The sequence below is a fragment of the Pocillopora damicornis genome, chromosome 8 (assembly GCF_964200805.1).
Source record: "Pocillopora damicornis chromosome 8, jaPocDami1.2, whole genome shotgun sequence".
Lineage (NCBI taxonomy): Eukaryota > Metazoa > Cnidaria > Anthozoa > Scleractinia > Pocilloporidae > Pocillopora > Pocillopora damicornis.
Window position 1 is genome coordinate 20,827,740 of NC_142677.1, and position 22,035 is coordinate 20,849,774.

The following is a 22,035-nucleotide window of genomic DNA, read 5'->3' on the forward strand; positions in this document are numbered from 1 at the left end:
AAAAGATATCTAAATAACAGCTTAACTTTCAGGGTAGAAGATTTAACCCTTTAACTCCCGTGAGTGACCAAGACAGAATTTCTCCTTACTATATTTATACAATATCATGCAGACAAGTGATGAGAATAAAGAAAAATATCAATAATAGGATTACTAATTGATCTGATGCCAAATTCTCTAAACTAACATAATGAGAATTGTTTGGCAGACAGTAAGGAGAATTACTAATGAGATCTTGGGAGTGAAAGGGTTAAAAGCGCAAGCGAATTACAGGAGTCGCACAAGCCTATCATCACCTTTCTACGATAGACTGCCTTTTGCTTTCCGGCCTACGCTGCGTGACGCCGTGTGCATTGTAGAGTTATTCATTGGTCAAGTGACTCCTTTCATTGCTCTTATTCAACTGTCCTTCATTCAATGATCAAGATGGTAGATTTACCATACAACACTGGTGATTAGTTAATTTGCTTTTACTTAAAAAAAAGTAGATTTACGGCAGAATTGAGTATACAACAGTAACGCTGTGCAACGCTACAATAGGCCTTTTCTCGGCCACAATCGGCCTCAAATACTAGCACTTAAAGTGCGAGAAACACATTTACCGTTGGAGAGCGTTTGAGAGCGTTTGGTCAGAGCTGTTGAAGAAGGATCAAAGCGGCCATCCAAATCTTTGAAAGGCTTCAAACTACGACGTACATCAAATTTGACCTTCTCGAAAACCGATCTCAAATTAGAGAACCATAGAATACACGACAATTACCTATAAAAAACACTTTTACACATTCAGAATAAATCAAATCACATTTATCTATGGTGAAAGGAAAAAGGAACGGTCTAAATTTTATGGAATGTCCAGTCAAAATCTGCCGATTTCTGCCGCTTTCACCACCATATTGAAAATGAAGCTACCACAATGCAACGCAATCGGAGTGCGCATACCGCCTGGGCGGCAACCTAGCCTGTACCAAACATTACTTGATCACGTGACTAGCCACTTAGCTCGCTGTAGTGCTCTAATTTAATAAAGGTAAGCGCATTTTCGGACCGCTATCTTTTTCGAAATGTCTGCCCTAATTTCACCGAGAAGATATTACGTTCAAGCAACTTTTCACGAAATTTGTAAGTTTCTTTAGAGAATCCCTGCAATTGGGTTCAGCCAATTACACAGCTGGACCAGAATCCCATTCGCTCTTAGCTGAAAATTGAGCCAAGTTTCTGATCGCATTGAAAATTTCAGCTTGGTTGGCGAGGTGCCCGGGAAAGGGAAATGTGCCAATTCCTGTTCTTTCTAAAAGCATTTGCTGTTGATATGCATCTTATAATATCAGTCAATGAAATGTTGACAAGAAAGACGGAACCTTTGGACCCAGGTCGTCAAAATCAAAGCGGCACTTGACATACAAACTATTTTAATCAACTTATGAACGACCTATGCAAACGCTCTCTTTTGTCTCGCATTCTTGCGATTTTTTGAGCAGTAAAGTTGTCTGATCGCAGTTTCTCTGAACTCTATCACTTAAAAAAATTACAGCTTTTTCGCACGTGTAAAATGGGTTCGTTTGTCGTTCGGAGTTGAGTGGTGAAAAACTTCTATGCTTTAAGGTAGGCCTTCCTTGAAGGTTGATGGTTTCGCAGTTCATTAAATCAGAGAGTACGATGCTGTTCTCTTTTTCCTTGGTCTTCGCAACTTTCTAGTCCTAGTGCGTTTAGAAGGAGGAAAAATATTCTAAATTGAATCACGTCCACTTTCACTTTCACCCTATACTTTAATGAAAAAGATCTTAAGGTTCGGAATAATTTCCCAGTATTTCTATTTCTCCGGAGTTGTTCACGAAATGATAAATTATTAGGAGAGATTATTTTTCTTCAAAATGCGGAGTTACCCTGCCCTGGGAACAAGGGTAGTTATAGTTGCTTTTCATTTCGTTGAAGAATTCAACACTTCTCTCAACTAATTAGATTTTCAGTTACCTGCTAAGCTTCCACGATTGATTCAATTGTCCAGAACCTAGTAACAAGGTTAATTTCCCCTTTTGGTTTCATGCCAAGCTGCGCGCTCTAAGACACTGGAAAAGTTTTTAAATTTTGGACTAATTATCGAGTATTTTTAATACTTTCAAGTTGTTCGAAAAACAATGGATGATAGGCAAGAATCTTCTTTTCTGATGCCATACAGGAACACATCATCCTGGAGGCAAGAGTAGTACTTGTTTGTTAAAAACAGAAGGAATTTCGCACTTTGCTCAACTTACCACGACCTATTTCCACATGGGGTCAAATTAACTCTTCGGTTTTGTGCTAAATTGCATAATTTTTTTGTAAATAACTGAGAACATAATAAAATTCGAGCGTTTTTACAGGAAAAAATTAACAACAGGGATTAAAAGCTTTGTACAATAATTATGCTTTCAAGTCATAATCGTTTACGCTGTTAAGAATGATTTGGGGAGTGTTCCTTCCAGTTGTCTCCGTTCAGAGAAGTTTTTTAAACAAACAAGTAAGTGCTATTCTATGTAGCATTGCTCTTACCTTATGACTGAAAATAATTCGTTAGAAGGAGACATATGACATGTGTATGCCCCTTTTCTTTAGAGCGTGCCTGCGGCGGGCTTTCTAGCTTTTCAGCTACAAGAACGAGGTTTGAGATCGACTTTGCTATGCGCTTGTAGCGAACTGTGAAAGAACGAGGTCTAAGAACAACTATTTTTACGACTAGATTTCCCATAGAGAAGAATTACGAGCAGACTTCCGGTAATATTGCATTCGACGAACTCCATCAGAACGCATTTCTTACCCTCCCTTACATTATGTAACAATCTACCTTTCAGTTCTCCGCCTTTCATTCATTGCGACAAGAATATTTGTTGCCCAATCTATCGGACTGCACGTTTCATGAGTAGAATCTATTAATGTTTATGTAATAAGCTGTTACAAGAAGATTTTAGCTATTAAGTTAACTGTACTTATGCTATTGAAAAATTCTAATTAAACCTGGAAACTGCACTTTGATAATTCATAATATCACCCTTGCAATAGGCTTAAATAGAACTGTGTTGTGAAGCTTTCTTTGGTCACAATAAGCTTGTGCTTGGTCACAAAAAGCCATTGTAGCACTTAATCACAACAAACACAGTACTTTATCACAACGACTTTATTTTGGTTAGTATGTTAGTGAGAATTTGTTTTACCTGGTCGTGCCAAGACCGTAGATTAAAACGCCTGTTAAAGTCAAGTTTACTGTGCAAGTCCTTGTCTCAGCGATTGTCAACAACCGTAATAGCTTTCTTTCTGAAGGGAAGAAATCTATTTTCCAAAAGCAAGTTATAGTCGCACTGTAATCTGTTCTCAGTTATTTATGAAAAATTACGAAATTTGGAAGGAAAGACGCATAGATTTATATGAATATTAATTTTTTCCACTTTCCGCTCGCTCGCAGATTTGTGTTCCGCATCTCTTAAGCTAATTCCGCTACAGCGTAATAAGAAGAACTAAGGCGATTTAATTGCTACAGAAGCTTTCCTTTTCAGCAGACATATCAATAAGTATATCCTGGATGTCTGAAGAGGTAAGCGCGTTCGTTCCTCGATCAATAATTGGAGAGCAAAAGTGTAAAGCCAGGAAGAATTGTGAGCTATCACCAATTTCACTCGTGCGTTGTTCACTAAGGATTAGAGCTATATTTGGTATGCACGTGGGCGTGTTTTGAATCTTCGATCCTTCGTTGTATTTTTGTTGAGATTCATTCTTCCAACTACTGCTGTTTACAGTTCAAATACTCAGCTATTACTCAAATGAATTTGATAAGAGCTGCCAACTCCATCTCGATACTACACAAATTTGTGCGTCTAGAGGATACAAGTAAATATTCACTGAGGAATCTTTGCCTCAGCAAAAAGACCCACATGGCACATTGTAAGAACATACGGATGACTAAGTTTACTTTTTTTATTGCTTGACGATTGACGAATTTTTTTCAAATACTCAGGAAATTTTGACGTAAATTTATCGAACCCCGAAACCTCTCAGAAGCACTGGGTGTTTTAAATTGTTATTCTTGTTTACGTTCGGGCTGTGTCGAATCCAGAATACAAATGTATTTTTCCTGTCTGGCTTCTCATATGTCCGATTGTGTTCCATCTCGCTTAAAGATGTCGCTTTTTTATGTTTTTCTTCACCTGGTAAGTAATTAGTACTCGAATATTCTATGAATCTTATTTCATTTTCTAAAGTCGGTAATCCTTGGTTACTTGAGATGTATCACAAAACAGAACATGTGTGTTGGTTGAGAAGAAGCTAGTAAATCAATGATAGGAAATTTGATGGGATAATCTTGGTCTACCTATTTGTGTTCGCACTCAGTTCATTTCAGTATCAGCGGATTGCTTTGTGAGTTGCACTGTTTTTTATATCTAGAAGTAGAAAATTCAAGGCTAGCCTAATATACTTCGAGCTCGGTTTCTCAGGAACAAATATTAATCTAAGAGAGGTACGGGAAATAGGCGAATGAGGCGTTATAACGGAATGCTATATAATCACATTGAAAGACAAGTATTGGCGAGGCCAGGCTTATAACGCTGTACGAGAACAAGATAATTGTCTGATTGCTTTGATAGTATTCTAAGATACGATATAAGATTGATGAGGATTTTAAGACGCAGTCTAATCGGAAGTAGGAAACTCACATTGGCTCACAGCCTGTGTCGAATCCGGAATACAAATGTATTTACAATACTGGTGTCTATTATTTGCCATTGAGCGAAATGGGTCATATGGCAATGCTGCGCTTAAACTAAGGAAGTTTTTCTTTATCAAAATCCCTATTTGAGATTAACTTGAATCAGATAACTGTAAACTTCTCGGCGAAAAATCATCATGCCTCATGATACAGCTGATTCTTTCGTCAAAAGTTAGCTTTAGGTTTTCTAGGGAATTACTCTACAGCAACGAAACTCCAGAGCACTGACCAAGGGGAACCTTCGCCGCACTTAGTGCGAAGGACTAAAATGAACATAAAACGTAACACAGCTACCCATTCTTAACATAATTTTCGTCGTAGAAAACAAAACATAAACGCAACAAACTAAACAGTTAGTAACGGGATTCTTTTTGTTCTAATCTTGACCTGACCACCGCGGGCGAGAAACCGTCTTTGTCACTCTTCGTCGACTGAAAATTTTTGTTTGATGCACGCGGTTCTTCTTCGTAGGGCTGAATCGTACTTACGACTTCCATCTCTTCTTTACTGCCTGAGTACGGTGTATAACAACTCTCGGTAGAGCTTGCTGAAGGCAGGTAGACTCCTCGGACATCGGTATCGGATACTATTTCAAGAGTATTTAAACGCTGACTGATATGAAGTTACAACTAAGATGAGAGAGATGTCAACTGAGAGTTTTCACAGTTTTCTACATCATCACCCACTGATTCATTACTCCTGTCCACGGGACTCTTTTAACACAAAATAAGAGCACTTTAAGGCCCGAAAAAACCGACTTTTAAGTTTTTTTAAATTTTTCTTCTATCAGAATTAATTGGTACATATGATAAGCTAAATATTTACGCAAAAAAAAATACGCAAACAAAAATTCGTGTCATAGGCACTTAAATAACCCGATACTTGAAAAATCTCGAGAAAGAACTGTCAGCTTTGACAAGTCAATAAACAACCCACAAACTGGAAAGTTTACAACTCTTCGTTTATGTACGACGCAGCCTAATTGGTTATTATGCTCCTAGCGATCGATCGTTTTTGATGTGTCTTTGTGCTTGAAGGCTGGACTGAATCACGAACGGAATCTGCCTTAAGACATAAATCAAATCAATTCAAGTATCCATTCACAATCATCAATTACTTTTACTTAGTATTTAATTTCAATATTTCTTAGTTTGCAAATCTGTTTACTACATATTACTTTCTGTGCTACTTTATGTTCATTCAATAGGTCATGGGCGGAGTTTCAGCTTCAGTGTGCGAGAAAGAGATTTTAATTCGTATTAATCAATCAATTCCGTCCGTAATTGATCTGGAAATCTTACATCACCTTCTTAATAGGCTATAATTCGAGTTCTTATTAGTCTCCTGCCATATTCTTATTTACCTAAGAGGCTGTAATAAATACTTTGCGTTTGGTTTTAAGTCACTCACTCGTAAAGCGCTCTAAGGAAGTGTTGAACTTAAAAGATAACTGTGGGTTGCTGAAAAGAGCCACTCCTGCTGTTTAAAATGCAGATTATCGTTTATTTGCTTTGTTTGGTTGCTCATTGCTTTCTTTTTAACGGTGAGTACGTTGTTTTTCATCACAGCTATATTTCACGTTTTAATTCAGTTACGGTATACATTACTTACTTATTGCCGGTCGAGAGTTCTGCTTTGATCTGTTGAGGCAGTTTGAATCTTGATTTGCTGTATGCTTCATTTGAGTTAGAAATTGTAAACGAAATATTACTATTTAAGAGTTTTATACTGTGTGTAAAGTAATCATAAGGTACTTCTGGAAATTTGATGGACTTCTGGCGGTGGTTCAACATCATCCTCATCACAAAACGATAATCTGAGTGAGAATATGAAAAGATTTTTCGTGTCAGTACGACAGAGAGATGCTATGTCGGGTCTCACTTGATATGTTCTTGTGCCACCTGTAATTTTCAAGGCTAGGAGCTCACTCTCTGAAGTTCTATCACTTCTTTTAAGTCGTTAATGGATTAATAAAGAGTAATTAGTGCATTGTTCTATGAATTCTTTGTGAGATCAAGGAAACTAAATGCGGATTTTGAGCCGGACACGCTAAGCAGTGATAAAAGCGTGTAGACTAAGATCCAAAATCTACTAACTGTATCCAAACAATGAACCAAATAACGCTTTTAATTGACCGCTCTCATTATCGTCAACGAGTTTAAGGGTGAAAAGGCAAGGAACCACCCTTACTCATGAGCTCAAAAAATAAGTAAGTAGCGGCAGTTCTAAGTTAGTTAACTAGTCTAGCAGCGTTGAGACAGAGTATTACAGAAGTTCCACGTTGGCTGCAAAGTACTGGTTTCATTTTAGGCCAGCCTACATGTTTCCTGGTAATGATAAAAATTAGTTTAAACTGGTCAGTTTCATTTTCAGTGACTCGCTCCTCACTTGTCATTGAAGTTTTCAATCAAAGGTTCCTTTGAGGCAGCTCAACGAATTCGTTACATTCCTCGAGTCATTTGTTACTTATAGGCCAATTATGTGAAATTGTTGGGATAATTTTGGACAAGATCTACGTGGGAAAACTTCTCACTACCTCACCTAAGACTAAAACTCTGAAGAAGTTCATTTTGGATTCTGGTTAGCAAACTGTCTTTCAAGTTACGACCGCTTATTTCTGAATTAGTTTCCAAGGCACAATTAAGTTTTGAATTCATGTTATCTGATATTAACCAAGTTCTCGGAATAAGTTGAGGCTTTTCACGATAATTTACGGTTGACTGCAGTTGGTTTTCCTCCAGGGATGTATTCCCAAACAAACTCGTTATTCCTTTCTCAAACGCCTGGATTTCATGAAAAAGTGGATCGAGTTGTTTATCAAATTTGTGCGAAAGTACATGCGTTTTCAAAAAGTTGTTAAAAACTTTTTTGTTTTTCTAAAAGTCATTCATTGTTTTTTAATGCTTGAGTATATCTGGTTTCTCTTCTGATGGTTAATTCATTCGTTTTGGTTCATGTACGAATTAATTGTAACTTGAAAAGAATGTTCTTTATATAACTAGTTTCCCGTTCAGAACCACAAAACGTGCAATCCAAGTTTTTTGTTTCATACAGCTTAAAGTATAATGAATAGCAACATTTGGGTGGCTGTTATATGTGTTATTTCCGAGAACCACCTCTTCTAAGGATTAGACAACAGGGTCTTGGATCACGGTAATGACTCCTCAAAGAGTTGAAAATCACTAGTTAGTACCATGAATAGATGAAAGTTAATCGTATCTTAGTTAGCATGTTTGAAGGCTTCGTGTCATTAATAAGGTTAAGAACTGTCCTTTTGAAAAACCATCACTTAGATTAAGTCAGTCTTGATTTACTGATTGAGTAAAGATACATCGGGCACGCAGATCCAATATCAGTGTTGCGTTGGAAATCTAGGAATTGTTATTTCATCATCCTTCGCCGAAAAAGTCTAACGATAAGGAGACCTTAATCACATTTAGGACAATCAGCCCAGAGACAATGGAGATTAGATATCCATCTGGAATGGGGATACGCCCATTGTGATGAAAGTTTGAAGGCATGCTTTTGGGAAAATGGACTTCTCCCTCATCACAACTTTATCCCATTATGTATTCCTATAAAACTTGAACTCAAAAGCGCTCTTACTTCTCTTCATTCTGCAACTGTTTATATCTCCTAAAACGAGTTCAAAGGTTAGTCAGCAAGGAATTTCTGATTAATTACCTCAGCGGAAAGCCAAGGGCCTGAAATTCTACCAAGTTAGTCGAATGGCATATTCCCCAAGTGTCTCTCTCTGCGGGCAACAAACAACAGCCATTTCACAAGCATCCACATTTGATACGTATAGAGCTGTGCCAAAGAGAGTTTAAAAAGATTAAGATATCGAACGAAGGAATATAATTAATCTGTCACTTCAAGTTAAATAGCTACTGGAAATATGAATCCAATTGTCGGCTAGTGGATCTTTCTACGGCTAGTGGATCTTTTTACGACACAAGCGCTTCAGTTGATTTGCAACATTTTGCAATGTTTCCAGTTTGACAGACGGTAAAAGAGTTCCCTTTGAGAGCATTAGAAAAGGACCTTTTTTTTAATCCCAATCTGCCGTTTCGTCGGTTATAGATTCTTATCCCTATTTAGTTAAGTTGTTTACAAATTGACAGAGAAAATTATATTGGATTGATAACAGATCGACTATGTTTTACTGCACGTTTCGGATCATGACCTTGAACTTTTCGAGTCGAGCATCTTTTTTCAATCATGGAATTGACGGATAGACAACGAAAATTAGACCATATTATAACATACAAATTTTTCTAGGTCTTGAGGGGTCGAACTTTTAGAAACTGTATACACGATCTCCTGCCAAAACCATGGAAGCTTGCATGTGTCTCGGAATCTTCATAGTAGCTTTTCAAGGAGTTAGTCAGTTTGCTAACATTTAGTTTTAAATTGTTACACGAGCTATTTCTTCTTTTCTAAGGTCCTTGAATATCTGCTTTCATCACATTTTGTGTTATTCTTGTGGCTACTGCCTCCTACGGAGGCGAAGCCATAACGCTGTCGTGTTGGGTGAATGAGTGTAACAATAGAATACGAACGACCTCTTCGTTCACAACGAAGTGTGCCGAGCTTTACCCGATGTTCCTCGCTCTTGGTTTTTGTTTGTTTCGGAACATCTTCTGTCGTTCAACGCTTAGAGACGATTTCTTCAAATCGCTTCGAATTTTACACGGAATATTAGCAGATGATCACACAGTTTTTCGGTGCTACTTATTTTTTGTCTCGAACTACAGAAGACTATAAACATCTCACAATCATTTTAGAATGGCGCGAGAAAAAAGAAAGCTTTACCTTGCAGAAATGTTTTGAAAGAAGTGATCAGCACATCATGAAAATTCAGAGGAATTTTTTTTTCTTCAAAGAAAGAGCATTTTACCGTTTGAATCAGCGAATTATTCCCAGTAGATCCGAAGATATAATTTTTTTTCAGTTCTAACCAGTTCTGACACTACAATAGATGATAAACATCTCAAAATAATTTCACAGTGGTGTCTCCGGCACGTAATTGAAAAAGAGACCTTTTCCTTGCAGAAAATGTAAATAGGTTTGATCTGTACATCGTGGAAACTTTAAAGAAGAATTTTATTCATTTGAAAATAGATCATCTTACCATTTCAATCAGCAACAACTGTTCAGAAGAGCCGCTAACTTTGCGAAGCGAACAAGGTCCGAAATATGATACGTTAAGTTCAACAGGGTGACGCCATTCGATGGAATGATAGAATGGTGGAGAGGTGGAAAAGAAGAATGGTGGAATGGTGGAATGGAGGAATGGAGGAATGGAGGAATGGAGGAATGGAGGAATGGAGGAATGGAGGAATGGAGGAATGGAGGAATGGAGGAATGGAGGAATGGAGGAATGGAGGAATGGAGGAATGGAGGAATGGAGGAATGGAGGAATGGAGGAATGGCGGAATGGCGGAATGGCGGAATGGAGGAATGGCGGAATGGCGGAATGGTGGAATGGTGGAATGGTGGAATGGCGGAATGGTGGAATGGCGGAATGGCGGAATGGCGGAATGGCGGAATATTCTACAAAGCGGAGTGCCTCGTTGTATGAAACAAAGTCTCACAAAAATGGAATTGCAATGAAAAGGGAAATGATTTATAATTAACAGGCAAATCAAAATTAAAGGAAGGCTGGCCGGTTTAATCATTATTGAAGCCTTGGGATAGACCGACAGAGGAAAAGTAAGGTTCTTGAGCTAGCCCTCATAAGTTATTAATACTATTACTTTTGCTATCATAATCATTATTATTATTTCTGTTATTATTAATATGATAATTTTTTACCATCTAATCAGTGGTTGAGCGTAAATTATTTACCATATTTTTCAATCACCTTGCTCTTATGGAACAGGGCTCTCAGTATGTGGGATGCGGCAGGTTTTCTGTTTTACATGCGAGACAAATCTTCTGCAACACTTCGTCCTGGCATTATCATACAACCCCTGGTTCTTTTCAGTGCTATAAAAAAATTGTGCTATATCAGTAGCCACATGTAGTCTTAACTGCCTGTTCTCTCTTTTGACTTTCAGTGGAAGCAGTGCAAGTAAACAGGAACACCTGCTATCGCAAACAGAATTTCGAGCTGGTCGCATACCGACGTAAATAAGCTACAGAGGACCTGATATGTACTATATTGCTGAATGAACCTAGTCGTGTTGTTAGTCGACTATTTATGTCCACTTGCCTCAATTAACGGTTCTGAACAAACTCTATTTCAAATTACAGATTCTGTGCAAACCAATTTATTTCAGTAGAGGATGAAAATTAACTTATCAGCGTACTCATTAGTACAATCAATCACAACAAATGGGTTAACGGTTTACATGTTCTAGTTTGAAAGACATAAATGCGTGGACTTGTTAACACTATCGTCATAAATTTTCATTTCTTAATGCCATTTGGGTTGTTTACTGACATCATAATTACCATTAGTGACTATTATCGACTTGACAAGAGAACATGATGTTTAACTTAACTAGAGGACCGCCTCGTTCATAAGAAATAATTATAACGATCTTTCAAGAAGGTGCCTCACTAGCTTAATGAACGTCATAAGAAAGGTGGAGGACTTTCCTCGGTTTCTCCCAGTCAAACCTCTTAGCTACGCTCTAGAAACATAAACTGTATAACCTACCCCCTCGAACAGTTTCAATTTGCTACCTTTTTATGTTTGTTTGCAAGATTTGTTTAGTTGTTTGCTTGCTGTAGCACCGAAACATCCCATGGGATAGTGAGTCAATTCCTGTATTATTATCGATATCAGCATATCATTAGTATGGATAACGTAACGATTCCTGAGTTATACTTGTTTTATCTTCTCTTTAGGGGGTTCGCAAGAGGGGGCCTTGGAACAAGTTATGGTGGACGTTGGAGAATGTGCAAAGGATAACACCACGGTAAAGGGACTTACTTTTGATATTGCGAGCTTAGAAAAGTCTCACGGGATAATCACCACTCATTTTTTTTACTTAAAGAAAAATTTGGGGAAGAGTCCTCTGTTATTTCGTTTACTTAGAACATCTCAAGTCAGGTCCCCATTTATTGATAAAGCTTGTCTTGTAGCATATTATTTTAAAGACGCAGTTGGTTGTTTGCGAGGTCTGGCAACCAGGACCCAATTGTTTGAAAAGAAGATTACTTGAAAAATTCAACTTGTTCTTGATATATTAAAGTTCATATATTAAACTTGTTCTTGATATCTCTTGAAAAAAACTGAGCGTATATTAGGGCTTACGTTCTTACGGTTTTACTCCAGCGTAAGATGCAGCTGAAGGAAAAACATGAACAATTAAATTAACTAAGAAATGGGAAATTTAGATCTTATTTAACTTTGTCTGTGGGACACAGTCTAATATTAGGCAGAAGGACTTTAGACTGTGCTGGAAAAAATGAAATTAAATCATAAACCGATTACACTTACGGACACACTCGAGGCTGTTAATCTTCCAAAGAGGTTTGCTTGTGCCAACGAACAACGCAAAGGGCATTTTGGAAAACTTGAGTAGGGAATGCGCATGGCTGGGTGAAAGATAAGCCCCCCCAACCCCCCGCGTTTCAAAACGTTCCACTACCTTTGCATAAAACTCTACATTATCATTAATCACTCAGAGAAATCGCATTTGAAGTAGTCTTTGACTTACCCTCGGCGATTAATGAGGAAAGGTAATTTTTTCCTTAAAGAAATATGCTGCAAGGTGTAAAATCTCTAGTATATCGATGAAAAACTACTGGGCGGCTCGCGTCTTATTTTCCCGCTCAAATTTTTGTAGTCACGTGAAAAATGTGAGCCAATCAATCGGAGCTGAAATCAGATTTTTTTTTCGTGGAATTGAGTTACTCTGAAACTCTATTTCCGAAAATTCTAGAAAACGCGGCTTTGAACTCGATGCGTCGACTATGGAAACCTTCGTTTAAAGCTATTTTCCGAAGCTGAGCCAGGAGTAAGAAAAATATCCACCAAGTAATCGAACGAGACGTCAATGAATCTACAGAATGAAATTTGATTACTTTTAAATGAGTCCTAAGCTTCGTATGAAAGCCTTAGATATTTCTTTACCTCTTTATCAATATCAAGCTGTCTCATAGTTCGGGTCGCTATAAGGCTCCCATTGAGCTTTTTGGAAAATTATGGAGGTTTGCAATTAAGTGCGGAATAGATCGGATTCTCTTTGAGGAACCCTGAAGTATAATTCAGTGATAAACTAGTCAGTAAGATTCGAAGGAGTGGTCAGTGCATAGTAAAACAATACGATTATTAACCTATTTGCTCTCTATGCGCCGAAGTGGATGCAGACTTTACCCCCTACAACTATCACGCAACAGGATTCTTGATGGTCATGATAAAAAGAATTGTAAATTTTTGTTAGTAATAGTTACCGAGTGTTCATTACTCTTCTTTTAATTCCTGATTTAATCTCTTAGAACAATACATGCCTCCCTTATGAACTGACCGAGCATCGCAATTACGCCATGGCACCGGTCATTATTGAGAAGGAGATCATAGAGAGCTGTCAGTCGGCAAGTAACGGATGTCAGCGGCTCCCACGCCTGGTTAAGTATTACAACGGAACTAAGTTTGAGGTCACGATTGACGTTGGAATTTGTAGTGGACAATGCCATGGAAACACTAAATGCCAGTCATTTGACAAGAAAACAAAAAGCATTTCTTCAGCAAACGGTAAGATTCGTAAAATACCTTACCCGCATAAGGTTTTTTTTAAAATTTTTTTTCTGAGTAATTATAAAGCAGTAGTGGAAGATGCGTTTCTGAAGATCGCTCTTAAAACGTCTATGTTTTCTGTACTCTAGGAGATAGATGCCTCGTAATTATTGTGGACTGTGCATGTGTGGAGCCTTCATGCTACCGAGTGTCACGTTACGAGGGATTTCCAGAACAGTACACTGACTCCCATGGAAACAAGGCAATGCGAACCAAGGTAAACATTCCCCTGATTTTCATTTATAAAATTTTCCTGACAACTTTTAATCAAGGACTAACAAAGAAAAACAAAGCCGTTGCCTTTTTACCACACTGAAAGAGGAGCAGTGCGCTGTTGATGTCGTGGAATTTGGTGAAGTGATTAAATAATATCTTGATATTATAGATCATAGACGTTGGAAAATGCATTGGTAACTCTCGATGCCTCAAGAAACTTCCCACAGGCAACCAAAGGTGTTTACCAACCAACCATTATTACTGTTTATTATCCAAAATTAAATTTCTAGGGATTATCCAAAATTAAATTTATTATCCAGCGTCACTAAAAATAGTACAAATAACACGCGAAACGAGTACAAATAACCCGCGATATTTGCACGGATGATTATTTTGTCGATTGTTAAAAAATGTTTCCCGAGTGGACAGTCTCCTCACGGCCATGTAACATGCTATCTATAATATGAACACCAATGAAATACCAAATCATTTCACTTCAATATCGAAAGGCGCGATTTTTAGGCGTGACCATACCATGTCGAATGTGCAAATAATAATAATAATAATAATAATAATAATAATAATAATAATAATAACAACAACAACAATAAAATAAAACTTTATTCAAACACGATAAATATTTAAAGCCAGAGGCTTGTGTAGTCGTGTTACAGAGGTCTTGTACTATTAATCCACTTAACGACGTTTTTTACCAATGTTAAGAGAGTTTATGGGGCCATGGAAAGATCCTCTGTGAAAGAGCATTGCTTCGCATTTAGTTGGATGAGGAATTAAGGAATTGGCAATGCACCATGCATACAGTTCAGACAAGGCAAGGTTAAGACTTGCTGTAACTTCATCAATAGATTTACCGATGACGTAAACGGTTGTGTTGTCTGCATAGATGTAGACTGTACCTCTCTTAATTGATGAAGGCATGTCACTGGTACATAGGGCAAAAAGGAGTGGCCCCAGAACCGACCCCTGTGGTACTCCGTACCTGACGACTTCAGTATCCGAAGTCTTCCCGTTAACAATAGTGAACTGCTTACTCTCTGTGAGGTAATCAGTTACCCATGACAAGATGTTTCCAGTCATTCCAAACTGATACTGTAGCTTGTGTAATAGGAGTGGATGTGAAACGCAATCGAACGCTTTTCTGGAATTTACGAAAGCTGCTCTTACGACCAAGTTTTCATCAATTGCTTTTCGCCATATTTCTACGAGATGAATTAAAAGTAGCTCTGTTGAATGCCCTGCGTGGTATGCCCACTGTCTGTCTGTAATCAAATTTTCACTGATAACATGGCTCTTTACCGTGTCAGTCACACAGGATTCCAATATCTTACTATGCGTACAGAGATAAGAAATAGGCCTGTAGTTACTTATGTCTGACTCATCATCATGATTAAATACTGGAGTTAAGCGTGCTGTCTTTCACGTGCTAAAATACGTCGTTTCCATAGAATACTTGAATAAGTAGTAGAGGGGCTGAATTAATGCTGGCTGGGCAAGCTTTGTTAGTCGTGATGGGATGTTGTCAATACCAGGTGATTTATTACTTTTCAACTTGTCTAATTTTGTGTCTACCTCTTTAAATGAAAGATATATATCTGCAATGTTCTTTGTCATTATGGGACTTATTGTACCTGTTATTGGACTTGTTGTTCCATGAATATCATTTGCCAGTTGCTCTCCTATGTTGGCAAAGAACGTGTTCATGACATTAGCCTTTTCCTGGTCATTAACTATTACGCTTTTGTCAGATCGCTTTAAAGGGCCTATTATTGATTTCTGGACATTGTCCGGCCTAGTGGCAGAATTAAGAATATTCCAGTAATTTCGGCTATTTTTAGCATCGTTGATCTTGTTTTGAAAACACTTTTGCTTAGCTCTTCTGATGTCAGAAGTAATACTGTTCCTGATAAGATGTTATCTTCACGTGTGAAGACATGTTTTCGCGCGAAAGATCTATTGGTATTTCAGTGGTGTTTATATAATAAATATCGATTATTTAATCAATCAATCAATCGAGTGATACCATCACAACGGTCAAACGTCTTCCCATGTAAGATGGTGGCGAACATCCAGGCTTTCAAAGCAAAGTTGTCTCACAGTAGTTTTAAACAACCAAACAAAAAAGTGAATCACAGCTTATTAAAACTGTAGTACTTTTTACTACTCGTTTATTGATCATACTGAGCTTTGTGTTAGAAAGGTCTCAAGTTTTTAAATTCCCGAAATTTGTTTCCTTTACAGATTTCTTTGAATGTACCTCTTTTGTTTTACATGTTTTGCGTGCTAGAGGTAGTTTATGATGTTTTCCCTGGAAATTTTTGTGAAGGAAATAGAAAATTGAAGTCTTTGCGCATGCCCGCCGTTTGACCTCTGTGATAATAATCCCATGATGCTTTTTGGTTGTTGTTGTAGGCTGTTAAATAGTGTATTTTTTTTCTATCTAGAAACAAACCAGAGGACGCTAATGGGACAACAAGGCAGATCTTCTCTATTTAAAAACATTTCGCAACATGTTTTAACGTGAAATTCAACGCAGAACTAGTTAAATTCCGGTTTGTTGTGCCCATTTATCTGCCTTGATGCTCGAGACACAGAATTTTCTTAGCCATATCAGTCTGCTCGATTTAGCTCATGGTTAAGATGAATGACAGTATTTAAAAGGGCGATAGTCAATGTGAATTTTATTGACTTTTCAACAGTATATAACCTTTTCGATGTTTAACTTTTCTGCAAACTGTGCCGCGCTATTTTATTTTAACGCGCAAGTCGTGCGCCAATCATCTCATACACAAAACGCAACAACAGAAGTTAAGCAGGTAATTTAGTGTTAACAACTGGGTTGAAAACGTAAATTAGCCACCGTAAAGAGTAAAAAAGCTGACGTTTCGAGCGTTAGCCCTTCGTCAGAGCGATTAGAAGAATTGTGGGTTGTGTATGGATTTGTATGTAGAAGTTAAGCTTCTCTTGTGGTTAATATTTCAAAAATCTCTTGAAGAAAATTTGATCAAACCATACTGATTGCGGCCTAAGATGGTAAAATCGCCAATCTGCAAAAACTCTAGCAAAATTTTTTATGCTATACGGCTTATAGATATGAACAGCCCAGAAGGGCGTTAGTTTGTGAGCAGTTTTTAACTGAAAACGAGCATAGCCGTGACCATTATGGCCAGGATTGAAATCCGAATCTCGAGGTCAAGGTTTTAAGAACAGATATTGTATCCACGGAATTATTCAAGATATTCAGAAATGAATACTGAAATCTTTCAATATACCCATACTTGAATATGGCGCCCACCTTCCCCAATGTAATAGCGGAGCTCGCAGAGCGCAGCCCCATAATTATACAAAATAGTAGTAACCTATCAAGCCGAAAAAATTTGGATGTACGACCGTACAAGGTGCTACTTTTAACATGCGTCGTCAACTGTACCGCGGGCACGCCAACTCCACGGTTTTGTTCAGTAGTCCAGTGGTCAATACACTGGGCTCCGAGTCGGACGACCCGGGTTCTAGTCCTGGCTGGGGTAAGGCGTTGTGCCCTTGAGACGTGCGGGAAAAAAAATGCGAGCTCCGCTTTTAGGCTCGGTTGGCTAAATCTATATATACAGGTAAGTAGGAAAACTTGATGGGCGCCCCAGCCTCGAATACTGAAGCGCCCACACCGCCTCCTCCCCCCGAAGAAAAAAACACTGGAGTGCACATGAGTAGTATTGATTATTTGCATATAATACTGGCAAAAAAATCTCTAAATTATCTGTCTATGGTACATCTTCACGTTTTGAAAGTTAAACAAGTACCCACCTCGAAGTAAGCAACCACTCTCAAGGTCCAAACATTTAATTAGCGCCTAAATAAATATAAATGTTTAAGGAATTGTCCACAAATCAATCGTTTATTTTTTCTTTCTCTAGGATTAATAAGCCAAAAGGAATTTGGAACAATCTTATTGGTTACAGCACAATGAGGTGCATTACTAAACGCTCCAAGGCGCATTCTTTCATCACTGCTGGGGGAAAAAACTTCAGCGTCCGCACCGTGGAAAGTTGCGCTTGTCTTGGCGGAGGGACCTTGTAACCCTGTTAAAAACTGAAGCCGAGTTGAAGTAATTCCAAAAGACTGCTGGATGTGTTACACACTTACAGTTATAACTTTTGATCTAAGCAAACACAACATTGAGAGTAATGCTATTGTAAGAATCATTTTTAGATATGTGATATGATTTCTCACCACCGGTGATAAGTTCGGTTGAATATTTCAACCCTCTTTGATTTTGTGTGTGTCATTAAAATTCGGTTGTTGTTGATGAAAGCGAGTACGTTTTGGAGAGTTCGATTCGATTTATGAAAGGTATTATTTAGAAGTAGTTCTGACAGTTTTACTACAAGTGTAACCACCTACAATGTTTGAAGTATAATGCAAGCTGTACACTGACTATGGTAGTCGATAAGACCCAAAATTCACATAATAGATGTATGTTTGTTCTTTGAATTTAATTAGCTCATATAAAAAGTCAAGTCTTACAATAGTCCGCGTGAGATGAGTCCTGAAGAGAACAGCTGCCAGTAGCAACTGATCATCAGAGTCCAGTGAGGAGTTATAGTATGTGTCAATCAAGTGTGACGAGTCTTATTCGCATAGAGTAATTTCGTCATTTTGCCATGATTTTATCTGCCGTTAGAGCCCAGTAGCGTTTGTAAACTGTGATTGGTCAGTTTCGATCTGTCAGTTCGTTCGGTAGTTGTCAACTTCTCTTAGGAGGGATTTTTTGCCAATCAGTAAATTTACTCCCGGCCTCATTATATTTTAACCAGTAGTCAATCATGTAGGAGAGAAGTGTTACCATCGAGAATGGAATGTGAAAAAAAATGTGCCAAAATACCTGTACCAGAATTTGTCCAATGGAAAACTTTACAATTTTTCCAGACATTTGTATTTCTTTTTCGTCTCGCATTGTTCACCCATGAATGGTAAGACGCGCAGTGTCCATCTAAAGCGGTAGTTTACTAAGTGTATATCATTAACAACTCTATTTCGTTTTCTCTACTCGAGGTGGGATAAAGCTCAGTTCAGTTCACATCTGTACTCGATAACTTAATTTTTCCTTTCCCAAGCGAAATTCTCCTACATGTACATGTTCATCTCTATCAATTTTCCAGATCTTAGTGACTTCAGTACTTTTGTTACTTGTTCAGCGGATGCCTGCCATTAGGGAAACAGAAAAAAGGAAACTAGTTATCATATTATTTCGTGTTTTAAGGTTTCAATCCAAGTAGGGATATTGTCATTGCAGCAAGCCGGTATCACCCCTTGGGATATAGAGCTGGCACAGTTTCCTAGCAACTTCATCATTCTTATCATTTCCCCCAAACATTCCTTATACTGATTTCCCGATTATTTGAAATTTTTTCTGAACTTTTGACCCATATACTCAAATTTAAATAAAAAGCCTTATTTAAGATAAGTTAAACAAAATTCGTGAAATAATGATCTATAAAAAAATGAAAATCCCTTCAGAGCTGTTCTCTATCTAGCTTTCAATGCTTACCACTTTTTCTCAAGCAGTCATGCTTCTGCTCTGACACATCTTAAGGTGTGTAATCACCCCACAAGGGAAGGGGAGGGGGGAAGGGGATAAGTCTAGGGGAGGGGGAGGGGGATAAGTCTAGGGGAGGGGGAAGGGGATAAGTCTTGGGGAGGGGGAAGGGGGAAAGATTAAGGATAGGGAAGGTGGTAAGGGGATAAATCTGGGGAGGGGGGAAGGGGACAAAGATAGGGGAAAGGGGCAAGAGGATAAGTCTAGGGGAAGGGGGAAAGGGTTAAGGATAGGGGAGGGCACAAGGTGGTGGTCTCTCTTTTTCCCTCTCACTGTTGAACTTGAAAAGTTATTAGCAAAATGCACTTAACTACTTATTACCTGGTGAAGTGAGTTTAAGGGAGGACTTTTGAGGAGGAATTTGAAGGTTTCAACAGATTGTGAATCCACATGAGATGACTCCATGAAGCATACAAATAAAGCTGCAGCTAAATTGTGGATCTGACAATACTGCAAAACTGCACCAAAAAGAGATAAAAAGCAATTAATTATCTAAATAAATATATCATCTACAGAAATGAATAAATATGCACATTAATGACTAGTTTAAACTACTATTTTATCATCAATAAAACAGAATTAAGTTTTCTAATACCTCTTTAATATCAAAATCATCAAAACATACATTCAAGGGTTCCATACATTTCTCTATACATATCCTAAGGTGCTGACAAGGAGAATGCATTTAACTATCAAAAGCTTCTTTAGTTGGTTATCATTTCCTTTTTTCTTCTGACCTGATTATAAGATTCAGGGATGATATTGTGAGGAGGAATAAGATTCTAGTCACTCTTAAGGGTCAAAAGGTTAACTTGAGGCTATATGCACTGGGTAATCAAAATGTTACAGCTTGCTACACGACCAACAGACACAGATCACCAAATTTCTGACTTTCATGGCAAGTTAAAATTTTTTGTCCTAGACATGGTGATAAAAATGGTGGCGACTATAGAAGAGCCACTCTGACTTCTCTGACTTAAACTCCCCAGGGAAAGAAAACATGGTTTAAGTCAGTGGGCATGCAAGTTAACTAAGAATAGTAATTGACAGAAAAAATGGTTTAAAGGAAATCAAATCTTGTTCAAGTTATTAACTTATTTTGAGTGAGGGGAGTTTCACTGTAATCACATCATTATTTCTCACCTGAAGCTGCAACTCCACTGATGACATTGGGAGTTTCCAACAAAGAGCACTCTTTCTGTGACAACTTTTCCAGCCAGGAATCTGTCTTTAAAACTTTCACAAAGTCAGACTTGAGATTTTCAGGTGTGTCAGTGTGATATTCACAGGCTGGTGCTGATGATAAGATGACAACTTTGGATGGCTTTAGAAATTCAAACAACTGAAAAATCATAAAGAAAGATGAGAGTGGGATACACACAAAAATAATTTGAGTCCCTAAACAGGAAACAAACCTCAGACCTTTAAATTCTTTCTCTGATGCTATACCATTGAGCTACTGAGAGAGCTATGTTGAGCAAGACCTCTACTTGGTACATATCTGACAAGCATACCAAGGTTGTCACTATGCACCCACTGCTGGTGATATTTGCCAATGAAAAAGCAGCAATCACCGCCTGGATTTTTGGCCGGCAATCGGCAGATAAGGCTATCATTAGATAATGAATACTACTGCAAAAATTTTTTTCCTTGTCAGCATCATAGGAAATGTAAAGAGAAAGTGTGGAGCAATTACAACCTCTTGACTAAAAAATTTCAAAAGCCACTAAAGTTGCTGACCTCAGGGCATGACATATTTGTTTACAAATAGGTGATTTCACCGCGTAATTTAGTCAATAATCATCAACTATCATGAAGCGTTTGAACGCAAATATGCTAGTCTATAATAATAAATGAAAGTTGAAACTATCGTCGACCACCATATCATGACCGTTTGAACGGAGCTTACAATTTTCAATACTCCGTATCTTTTTAATTGTATGCATGTCTACCTTTTCAGTCCATTGGAATGCTTTTTCCTGTGACACTGGTGTTGGGCATTGACAAAGAACTGCTGAGTCATTATCGTGTGGCGTTTTCAAACGATATAAGCGGCTCGTCTCGTCTGATTTTGACGGAGAACACAAATTTTCAAAATCTATTTCATTTCTCTTATTTGTTGAAATACAGGCAACGATTTCACTCCCCGCTGACAGATAGTGAGCTTCTACAAATGTCGTCCCAACTTCTCCGATCGCGAGAACGAGTAAGGAGCAGTGAGTTGGAGAGGGCTTTTGATTGATATTCCGGGATATCCAATGAAACTCAGAAATTTTCAACTCATTCTCCGAGGTAGATAACTCCTCGTCTTCTTCGTCTTCTTCATCGTAAACCGCACGAGAAGAAGGAAACTTTACCTCCCAAACACCAAATGCAGCCGCCATCTTGATTCTTTACAAGTACCCAGGACTTCAGCGTTCAAAGCGTGGTATTCATCAAAACGAGGTTGACATGAATGGATATAAATAAATGCCTTGCGTTACAGATCTAAGTACAGTCCAATACAAAGAGCATATAGGAGGGGAAAAATTATTATGATCAAGCTTGTTTTTCTTCCATGATTTCAATAGCTGTAGTTTGTATCTTTCCCAACAAGAACGTTTAACAGCAAATAAGAGATTTTTTGGCATGTTGGCCACGTGGAGTCAACTATAGTATAGTGTCACGGTTATTCAGACTGAATGCATATAATTAGATTTTAGAATATTCTTAGCTATGCAC

General features: G+C 38.0%; 2 protein-coding genes across 7 annotated transcripts; one reads left to right on the top strand and one right to left on the bottom strand.

Annotated features, from left to right (window-relative positions):
• The first annotated feature begins 3,900 nt into the window (after positions 1-3,900).
• On the top strand, positions 3,901-18,029 carry LOC113668671 (uncharacterized). 6 transcript variants are annotated; one of them, XR_016188960.1, is made up of 8 exons: positions 6,077-6,278; positions 10,798-10,866; positions 11,594-11,664; positions 13,190-13,445; positions 13,577-13,704; positions 13,873-13,940; positions 16,166-16,273; positions 17,633-17,771. XR_016188960.1 is itself a non-coding variant. In XM_089213919.1 (7 exons), the coding sequence occupies exons 3-7, from the start codon at positions 11,626-11,628 to the stop codon at positions 17,793-17,795; spliced, it is 654 nt and encodes a 217-aa protein (XP_089070045.1). In that variant the 5' UTR covers positions 3,901-4,178; positions 10,798-10,866; positions 11,594-11,625; the 3' UTR covers positions 17,796-18,029. The 6 variants fall into 6 exon arrangements, 5 of the variants coding, with proteins under 5 accessions (XP_089070045.1, XP_089070044.1, XP_027040423.2 ...); XM_089213919.1 differs by lacking the exons at positions 6,077-6,278; positions 16,166-16,273 and adding an exon at positions 3,901-4,178 and having other exon boundaries at positions 17,633-18,029; XM_089213918.1 differs by lacking the exons at positions 6,077-6,278; positions 16,166-16,273 and adding an exon at positions 4,244-4,386 and having other exon boundaries at positions 17,633-18,029.
• A 165-nt stretch (positions 18,030-18,194) lies between these two features.
• On the bottom strand, positions 18,195-21,730 carry LOC113668681 (proteasome assembly chaperone 1). The gene is made up of 4 exons (XM_089213916.1): positions 21,267-21,730; positions 20,458-20,656; positions 19,636-19,772; positions 18,195-18,920 (listed from the first exon to the last, which is right to left on the bottom strand). Exons 1-4 carry the CDS (start codon positions 21,696-21,698, stop codon positions 18,843-18,845), a joined length of 846 nt encoding a protein of 281 aa, XP_089070042.1. The 5' UTR covers positions 21,699-21,730; the 3' UTR covers positions 18,195-18,842.
• Positions 21,731-22,035: the final 305 nt, after the last annotated feature.